The sequence below is a fragment of the Melanerpes formicivorus genome, unplaced genomic scaffold (genome assembly GCF_026170545.1).
Source record: "Melanerpes formicivorus ecotype bairdi unplaced genomic scaffold, bMelFor1.0.p_v2 SCAF_8, whole genome shotgun sequence".
Taxonomy (NCBI): Eukaryota; Metazoa; Chordata; class Aves; order Piciformes; family Picidae; genus Melanerpes; species Melanerpes formicivorus.
The window spans coordinates 20,199,871-20,209,988 of NW_027142360.1; the positions used below are offsets into that span (position 1 = coordinate 20,199,871).

Below are 10,118 nucleotides of genomic sequence, written 5' to 3' on the forward strand. Positions count from 1 at the left end.
ATCTTTGGCTAATATAACTTGTTAAAAAAGCAATTTTGTCTGAGTACATAAGCCTGCTTGAATGGCTGAGTATTTTTGAGCCCTGCACGAAGGGGAAGGATCTCTAAGCTTTGTGCATGTGGAAGAAAGAGTTGTAACAAAACAATAGAAAAAGGATTTACTGGAAAAGAAGCTGGAATCCTGTGTCAGGATTCCCTGCAGCAAAAATCATCGTTCCATAGAATGAGGTTAATTGACTGGCAATTACTTCTGGAGTGCATCTGAATCTAATATATTTGTCACACAGATGTCATTAAAAGAGTATCAAGACACTGCTGGAAGTCAAGACTACTTAATAGTCCCACCCTCACCACAACCGCACTGCTACACATGACTGAAACCATATGTATCTTATACTGGAGCCTCTTCAGCCTCAATTCACACAGGGAAATGTGCTCGTCCCCAAGTCCCCCGATGCCACCTGCACTCACTTCAGGATACGCCACTCACACAACCTAGACGGTCCCTCCGCTGACATGAGATTAAGGACCACCGCTGCTCGAGGACAGGGTGAGGGAGCTGGGGTTGTTCAGCCTGGGCAAGAGGAGGCTCCGGGGACACCTCACAGCAGCCTTGCAGCACCTGAACAGGGACCGCCGGCTGCACGGCGACACACTGTTTACAGCGGCCGGCGCTCCAGCGCCCTCCGCCGCCCTGGCCCACATTGGGCAGGGCAAGGATAGGGGCGTGGTTACCTCCTCAGGCGGGCGGAGTCAATCGCTTCCGGGCGGGGGAGGCGGGTCCCTGGTGCGCGGCCGCTCTGGCTGGCGGACTCGGCTGCTCTGGAGGAGAAGGGCGGGCGGGGAGAGGGGGAGAGGAGGTCGCTCCTGCTCCAAGATGGCGGCGCAGAGGAGGAGTCTGCTGCAGAGTGTGAGTGGCACCTTCTCCCCCTCCGTGCACACGCACCCCCAAGGTGGGTGCGAGGGGGCACCCGGGCCTCCTCCTCGCCCGCCCCCCGCAGTGCTGTGTGGGAAGGGGGAGGCCTGGCGAGGGCGGGGAGCTTCCCCTCCTCAGTGGGGAGGTGGGCTGCTGCCCTCCCGCCCCCAGGGCCGCCTGAGGGCAGGGGGTCCCAGCTTGCAGGGATGGGAGCTACGTCGTCACCGCTCCGCACTCTGGGCTCGCCCGCCGCTTCGCAAGGCTGTGGGACGCGGCGGGGAGGGCAGGTGGCTGGGGCGGCCGTGCCTGCCCTGCGGGCTCCTGGGCTCTGTGCTGTGTGAGGGCACAGCTGGCGTTTGCAGGCCGTGTCTGTGAGCTGGCCGTGTGCGCCAGGGAGGGGGTGGCCCCGGCAATGTCCTTCTAGTTGCAGGCAGCAGCCGGGCCCCAGACCCCCTTGTCCTGGGTGAGCGTATTCCAGGGGGCAGCCAGAGCCTTCCCTGTACTCCTGTGCCACCGATGCCCTCGGGTCCGAGTCACCAAAGGGATAGCTGGGCTAGTTCTGTGCTGCAGCGAGTGTAAAACTCGCAGGAGGATCTCAGCTCTCGTTAGCAAGAGCCAGAGGGGCACCCAGAGCTCGGCTTCAGAGGGAAAGGAAACAGTGATAGTTTTGCAGCAGGGAATAGGAAGTTACTGGCTGGGATGGTGTTCTACCCTGTAGCAAAGGGAGGAGGGTTGAGAAGTGGGTGTAACCTGTATTGGACCAGGATCTGCACTTCAGGTTGCTGGGAGCTTATGTTCTCTTTCCTTTTCTGTCTCCCAGGAACAGCAGCCCAGTTGGACAGATGACTTACCATCCTGTCACCTCTCTGGGGTGGGCTCAGCTCCAAACCGTTCTTACAGTGCAGATGGCAAGGGGACAGAGGGTCACCCCTTGGAAGATAACTGGTTAAAATTCAGGTAAATGGGTTGCACCTGGACACAGACTTCTGCAGACATAGGGGCATGTAAAAGTTGTATTTACTTTGTCACACAGGGCTCAGAAGAGGGTGGGGCCCAAGCATACAGGAGGTGTCCGGAGGAACTTGTTATGTGTGTTTGTGTGTCACAGACTTCTGTACCTCTCTTCTGTACCACCTTTGACAGGAGTGAGAACAACTGCTACCTCTATGGTGTCTTCAATGGCTATGATGGCAACCGAGTCACCAACTTTGTTGGCCAGAGGCTCTCTGCAGAGTTGCTGCTGGGGCAGCTCCACGCAGATCACAGTGATGCTGATGTGCGTCGAGTTCTGCTGCAGGTAAAGAAACTTTGGCTGGGAATGGCTCCTACTTTTCACACTACCCACCTCCTCTTTGCCACCAGGGGAGCAGCATCTGGTTTCTGTGGGGGTTGGAAACATCTGCCAATGCGATTGCAATTGTACTCATACTAAGCAGCTTTGTTTCTCTCCCACCTCGTCCCCATCTGTCCCCCTGGCTCTGTCAGCACAGTGCTGAGAGTTCTCCAGGAAGCTGCAGCTAGTCTTCACTGGGCATGTAGGAACAAGTCAGCCTATAAAGGAGATGACAGTGAGTGAAAGGGGGAAGTTAATGTGTGGGGAGATGGATTTGTGACTTTTCTTTCTTGAGTGATAGGTGAATTCTTACAGTCAAGACATAAAATCAGATAGGTTTCTGCTGTGGCTGTGAATGTCATTTGTGTGTTTTTATCTCTTGTTTTGAGTTGTTGCAGATTGTTTTTACAAGATGTTAACTAACTGTGCTGAGATAATTGTATTTCAATGTGATGTGGTGATGTCTTGTAGGTACAGTGATCACCCACTCTTATGAGCCAGTCGTGGGGTGGCAGGGGTGGCTATCCTCAAAGGCCTGTAGGCAGTGGGTAAGAGCTTAGTTTCTCTTCATGGTGTTTTTTTAGGCTTTTGATGTGGTAGAAAGAAGTTTTCTGGAGTCCATTGATGATGCCTTGGCAGAGAAGGCCAGCCTGCAGTCCCAGCTACCAGAGGTAATGTAGCCCTACAAAAAGAGGTTGCTGGAGGTCCCACGATACAGACTGGCGGATGAGGTTTGGGCGTATTAGTCCGCTTGGTTCCAGGGAGGTTGTAATTGACATTTACTTACCTGTGGCTCTCTTCTCTGAGTTGTGTGAAGTGAAATGAGCATCTCAGTCCACTTCCCAGAGTTCCTACTATTCATACTGGTTCTGCTTAGACCTGTCATTGGTTATCTTGAGAAGGAGCTGAACATACCATGGAGGGAAGCTCAGCCTGTGTGCATGGCTCTTCCAAGACAAAGCCATCTGATACTGATCAGAGGCAGAGCCTCAATTTGCATGGCAGATTCTGTTAGTCAGGTGGACTGGACTGTCCTCTCCAGAACCTTATCAGAACCATACCATATGTTAGGTTTAAACAAACAGCTGTATGTCTTGCACAGTCTTGGCATGAGGCAAAGACATGCCATCATGAGTCCCCTTCCTACAGAATTTGTATTCCAGCTGTGCTTTGTGTGTTATGAACTGTATGTTTCCATTTTTCCTCCTCATTTTGGGCTCCAGGGTGTCCCTCACCACCAATTGCCTCCTCAGTACCAGAAGATTGTGGAGAGATTGAAGGTTGTAGAGCAGGAGATCTCTGGAGGAGCCATGGCTATTGTGGCTGTTGTTCTCAACAACAAGCTCTATATTGCCAATGTGGGTGAGTTGGCTTTTGTCAGCAACTCAGTCTGGGTGTTTCTGACTTCTCGCTGCTGTTCTAGGAAGGGAAAGAAATTGGAATGTGGGGAACAGTTTCTGTAGTCTGTGGCCAAGGAGTGATAATCGGGAGGAAATCAGCCTGCCTCTTTATCTATGTGTATGTTGGCTGATGCACTGTGTATGACCAAAGAGCAGAGAGGAAAACGGGCTGAGAGGCAGTGCTGTGCCTTCACTGAGAGCTTTCTTGTGAGGTACTGGCTCAGGCCTGGATGAGGAGCTGTGTAGCAGGTCTGCTATGCTGCTAGCAAGGCTACTTTTTGGAGATCTTGATGAGACAGTACATGAGCCTTTCTCTTCTTTTCTGTCTTTATTCCCCTCTTCCTTTTCCCTTTGGATATGTGTTTCCTCTTAACGGCAGAGCTATCTGGTGCCTCATCTCGCTGCTCCCACTGCAGGTACCAACCGGGCACTGTTATGCAAGTCCACAGTGGATGGCCTGCAGGTGACTCAGCTCAACGTGGACCATACCACAGAGAACGAGGATGAGCTCTTCCGCTTCTCCCAGCTGGGTGAGTGTTGGGTTTCGTGTTCTTACCTGAGCACCTCTCAGGCCTCCATTTACCTGGGGCACCAGGAACGACTCAAGGCACTGGAAACAATGACCACAAAAAGAAGCTTGCTCTGGTTTCAAACGACAAATTCAGTGCCTTCTTTTTCTGCCATTGAGAGCCTACAGAGTTGAGTGAGATCAGCTCACCGAACCAGCAGAGAAACTACCTTCTTTTCCCTCCCCCACCCCCGAATTTGAGTGTTAGTTTTGTGTCTGACTGCCAGCTGACATTGATTTGCCCTCCAGCTGTGTGATTGCTGGAATCAGTAGGAAGGCGGAAGTGGAAGCGTGCAGCCAGTGGGTGAGAAGCAGGATGGACAGTTTGTGATTGCTCCTTTGGAGGCAAACCCCAGTTGTGCTGGGTTGAGTTCTGTCATGCCACATCCTTGGGATGGTGTGTTTCAGTATACCTCTCTACAAGCTGCTGAAAACCAGCTATGATTCAGACAGAGCTAGGCCAAGCACTGGCATCTACTGCTCTCACATCAGTGACTACTGAACTCTAATGCTGACATTTTGCTGCAGGCAATTTCCCTTTTTTTCCTCACAGTGTCTGACATGTTTTCTTCTTTGGTCCAGACCTAGCCCAGACCACTTGTGTGATTGCTAGTGCTGAATTCTCTCTGAGGTACTTAGTCTTTGTACCTCTATTTAGGTAGATCTAACTAGGATCACCTGGTAGATAGATTCTTCTCTGGTAAGGCTCTTAATGTGGTAATTTGCTGCTGCTGAACCTTGTTGTATTCTATTTCTCTTCCATTTCTTCTTTTACTCATACTTCTGTAGTAGGGGTATGTGCTATGAGGCAGAAGACTGAATACAAGAATCCAGGGAAATAGATCCTTTTGCTGCCTTTCTGTGGCCAAAAATGCAGGATTTAGCTGCAGTCAACAGCAGAAGAGGGATCTGCTAGAAATGCCAACCTTAACTTGATGCAGCAGTGGCTCTCCTGCTGGCATTACCAGCAGAAAGGGGAGCCTGTGGAACAAGCCAGTATACCTAGGCTGTGTTGGAGGCCCAAAGAAGGTTGTTGCAGGGACAGGTTGAAACACAGTGGTAAGAGGTAGGGATAGCATTTGTAACAATGGTGTCTGTGTCACATCTCCCCAGGGAGAAGGGAGGAAGGCGTCTTACGCCTTTGTGGCTCTTCACCAGCACATTGTAGCTTGTTCAGTGCTCCAAGATAGTTGCTGTGGTGTAGACATAGCCCCTCTGGCACGCTGTGAGCCTCCCTGTGTTTGTGTCTGTCAATAGTATGTATGCCCCTGCCAGGAGCTGGCAAATGAGCCAGGCCATGTTGATGAGTCAGCTTTGGTCTGTAGCAGATGGCAGAGTTGTGTCTTACTGCTGGGGTAGGTGTGGAACCATCTGTGTGGGGAGTCATGGTTTGACTTAGAGGGAGAGCTTCAGTTGGACCCCTGCCTTCACCTTGTATTGAGGACAGTCATCCCTGGATCAAATCTCAAAAGAACACTTTCTGCCTGTTAGCTGCAGGTGTAGCCAGGAAAGGGGAATTGCCAGAACAGGCCAGGTAAGTGGCTTGTCTGCTTTGAGTCCAGCCTCAAATAGAGGCTACACCCAGATGGTCACTGTTAGAACCTCCTTCAGGATAGGATTTGTTCCTTCCTAGCCCCTGCTATAGGTATATCCCCTTACATTTATTCACACAAATACCTGTTTGATCAGTGTCTTTATTTTAGGGGTAGCTCACATCAGTTTGATCACTTGGAACAAATTCAGTGCCTCTTGTAGGATTGCTTTTATTTTCTCCCTCTGGAATCAAATGTTTTGTCATGTGGGGTTTAGGAGCAAGGTGGAAGAAAAAGCAAAACCTTCACATAAGGTTTTCCTCCTTCCTGCTTCTCCTCCCATCACACAGTCCTGGGCTGCCAGGGGCAGGTGTCCCCTGCCTATCAAATGAATACATATGTGCCTAGGCTCTGGACGAGGATGTGGGCTTTGTCTTGGGGCCAGCCACTACATTCAGAGTGTGCCTGTGGGACTGTGTGCATTGCTTTCCTTCTTTCTCTTTCCCAGATCACAACTAATGAAAAGGTGTCCCTTGGAACACAGCAAACTGCTTTTCCTTTTCTCCCTGTTGGGCTTCTGTTGGTAATTCTTTGCTGTCTTCTTTTCTCTTATAATTCTCTTTAGCTGTGGCTTTTTCTTCTCTCCTTCCTGTAACCAGGTGTAGGTTACAGGAATGCAGTCTGCACCTGCAGGTGTAACCAGAGAACGTCCTGCAAGTTTCTCAGAGTCAGTGAACTTTTTTGTTTTTCAATCTGGCAGGCTTGGATGCAGGGAAAATAAAACAAGTGGGAACTATCCGTGGGCAGGAAAGCACTCGGCGCATTGGGGATTACAAAGTCAAATATGGCTACACCGACATTGAACTGCTCAGGTCAGAAAAACTCACCTCTCTGCTTTCAAGCCCTCTTTCCCCTTTGTGACCCCTCCGTCCTCACCTACTGTGTCACCATTAAATACTAAATAACACCCTCTCTTTCCAGTGCTGCTAAATCTAAGCCCATCATAGCAGAGCCTGAAATCCACGGAGGGCACTCGCTGGATGGGGTGACTGGCTTCTTGGTGCTCATGTCTGAAGGGCTCTACAAAGCCCTGGAGGCAGCTCATGGACCTGGGCAGGCCAACCAGGTGAGCATGCTCACATGGGGAACATTCCTGTGGCTGTTGACTGATTTTGGTGGTAGGCCTTCCTCCTCATGTATCCTGTGGATGCTGGGCAGGTAGAATGCCTGTGCCACCCCATTCCAGTCTGTAATAATAGAGGAGCTACTTTGGCAAGCCAGTTCCTCTAGGCAGCTGCCTGTGCCTTAGGAGCAGCCTATTAGAGGGCATGGGATGATTGAAGGCACAAGGGCAGGTGAGACTGGCAGGCATCACAGTCTGAGGAGTTGTTATAAACACTTAGATCAGATGGCAGGAAGGATGTTCAGCAGGTTTCAGAGGGAACCTCTTTCTTCTCTGTTTGTTACTGCTGCTCAGGAAATTGCAGCCATGATTGCCACGGAGTTTGCCAAGCAGACGTCGCTGGATGCCGTGGCACAAGCGGTCGTGGACCGCGTGAAGCGCATCCACTGCGACACTTTTGCCAGCGGCGGGGAACGGGCCAAGTTCTGCCCCCGGCATGAAGATATGACGCTGCTGGTGAGGAATTTTGGGTACCCCCTGGGGGAGATGAGCCAGCCCACGCTGACGCCAACGCAAGGTAGGTTGGGGGAAGAGTTAAACGAAGCGGAGGGTGGAAGATAAGATCTCTTGATCGATCCAGCACTGGCCCAGCATCAGGAGGCGGGGATAATCGCTGCAGAAGGAATTTCCTTATTAAAGGGATTACTGGCTTCTGAGGTGTAGAGTCTGTGGCAGTTTGACAGAATGCAGGACAGCATCTGAGAAAGGCAGTTTGATATAAGTTCTGGGGTTCTTTTGCCCTTTCTTTGGCCTTTTTTGGCCCTGTGTGCTCCCAGTCATTCATGTCTCACCTGCATTTTGCAACTCTTGTGTTCTCCCTTCTCAGGAGGCCGTGTCTACCCAGTCTCTGTGCCATACTCCAGCTCCCAAAGCACAAGCAAGACGAGCGTCACGCTGTCTCTTGTCATGCCTTCCCAAGGCCAGATGGTCAATGGTGCCCACAGCAGCTCAACTCTGGATGAAGCCACCCCCACCCTCACTAAGTAAAAGTCCTGCTTTCTTGCTACCCCCATTTTTTTCCTGCACCTCACACTGTGTAAACTGATTGAAAAGCAGAGAGACATCTGTCAGCTACCTGTCAGTCATTCCCTTATCTGGAGCGTGGTCCTCCTGACTGCGGTGCTGACAGCCAGTGTAAGGTGTTAGCTGAAAGTGATTCTGTGAGGAGTGGGAATGAGTGAAGCAAGCAGCTCTGAAGCCAGCACTGGGAACATGTCTTGGGAGCAGCATCTGCTGCTGTTTGCAGAGGACACTGGCAGCAAGCAGCCCTTCTCTTTGGGTCTTGTGTGCCAAGTGCATGCTGTGCAGAAAAAGAGTTTGGGCACCCTTCATTTTGATAACGAAGAGGGGCTGGAGATGCTGTGCTGCACAAGTTGGCTTGCTCATGGGGCAGAGCCAGGAACAGGAAAAAAGGTTAGAACTGGACTCTCTTTGGATCCACTTTGCAGGATCATATTAGTTAGTGGGTCTGGTTTAGGTTCGGCTTTTGGCACAGGGTGGTGTGTGTACATGCTGCGAAGTGAAGAAGCTTTTTGGTTATTGTGTGCTTGTAGCTCCAGAAACAATGAGGCTGGCGCACTGAAGCTGCTTTGGCTGCAGCACAGGTCACACAAGAATAGCTTTCCTTGCTGCCAGCCTCTTCCTGTAAAGCTGTATGGGGAGGCCAGCACAGGGCATGCCTTCCCCCCCCCCCCCCCTTTTTAAATTTATATATATTTTTTAATTCCTTTTTTTTCCTTTCTGCTTCCTCTCCTCTGTTCTTCAGATGCCTGGTTGTACTTGAGGCCATTTAAATGTGAATGAGATCTCTTTTTTGCCTTCCTCAGTTCCAAGCAGTTCTCCACGCTTTGAGCAGGAGTCTGTAACGTTTACCTGTTCACCAGGGACAGTTTGATCTTTGAAGGAGCTGGCACTCGTTCAGCTGCTTTTCTTGTCCAAAGCATCAGATGGGGAAAACTAAAGATGTTTGTGTTCTCTTTCTCTTGTTCTGTCCACAGCCAAAGCCCAACTGTGACGCTCCAGTCGACTAACACTCACACACAGAGCAGCAGCTCGAGTTCAGATGGGGGCCTTTTCCGCTCCCGACCCACCCACTCCCTCCAGCCAGATGAAGATGGGCGTGTGGAGCCCTATGTGGATTTTGCAGAGTTTTACCGGCTTTGGAACATGGACCACGGCGAGCAGGGAGCACTGACTGTGTCCTAACCTGGAAATCCATCTCTTCCAGCCACCCTGTGCTCGTCTGCATGAGCAGAGACTGAGGCAAGAACGAGAGCGCTCCGCTGAAGGCTGCGTCCCGCTGAGAGTTGCCTCCTCTCCAGGATGTGCTGAACGCTGGGCTGGGCAGCACGTGCAGGGCGCCCTACACACGTGTGGCCTGTGCTGTGTGCCCAGTCCTGCCCATCCTGGTCCCCAGTTTATAGGGGAAGGGGTCTTGAATGCAGCCCTTGCTGCAGGTTTTTGCAGCTAAAGATGCAGAGAGAGGGCTCCCTCTGGATAATGCAGGAGCAGGGAGCTGTACAAAGGCTGTGTGTGCGCGTGTGTAGGTGTACGTGTGTGTGCCTGCGTGTGTGTGTGTGCTGTCACAATGTTTCCACAACTCAACTCCTAATGCTGTGATTCCAGTGTTCAACTCCATAGAAGATACCTCTATTTTGCAGAATAAATAACTTATAGCTACACTCATTGGCACCTCTGTGGCTTACTCTCTTTACAGTGTCGTGTGTGGGTGTGACAGTTCTTCTGTGGTAAAACCCTCAGTTCCTCCCAAGAACAGGGGGTTGCACCTTGCAGCAGGCAAGCTTCTGTTGTAAAAGTGTCCCAAGCCCTTGCAGGTGACTAAAAGTGCAAGTTCTTTGTCCCACGCTGATCTATTTGCTGAGCTTTGGCACTGGGTTATAGTCTGGAGTTAAACTGTAAATTGGGATGATTGGTTTCCCGAGGCTGAATGTGCATTGTTCCCTTGGCCATCTGGAAAGCTGCAGGGGGCAGGTGGGGTTTGTAATGCAGTTTTCCTGCACAGGCTTCTGGTAGTGCACAGCAGGAAGTCACGTGGATAGAAGCAGAGCTATGTGGTGATACAGCTGCCTTGAAGATGCAGATGTGCACCGCTGTGTTGGCACAGAGGTGGGCAGCGAGGAGCAGGGGGGGTTCCTGCCGGTCTGCTGGCTGCGCATCAGGGTCAGCC

The 10,118-nt window shown here is 51.3% G+C and overlaps 1 protein-coding gene across 1 annotated transcript; it reads left to right on the forward strand.

Annotated features, from left to right (window-relative positions):
• Positions 1-844: 844 nt before the first annotated feature.
• Positions 845-9,612, forward strand: TAB1 (TGF-beta activated kinase 1 (MAP3K7) binding protein 1). The gene is made up of 11 exons (XM_068142474.1): positions 845-909; positions 1,736-1,872; positions 2,059-2,212; positions 2,833-2,919; positions 3,472-3,610; positions 4,065-4,178; positions 6,509-6,620; positions 6,730-6,874; positions 7,226-7,448; positions 7,758-7,914; positions 8,929-9,612. The coding sequence occupies exons 1-11, from the start codon at positions 877-879 to the stop codon at positions 9,134-9,136; spliced, it is 1,509 nt and encodes a 502-aa protein (XP_067998575.1). The 5' UTR covers positions 845-876; the 3' UTR covers positions 9,137-9,612.
• The last annotated feature ends 506 nt before the right edge of the window (positions 9,613-10,118 follow it).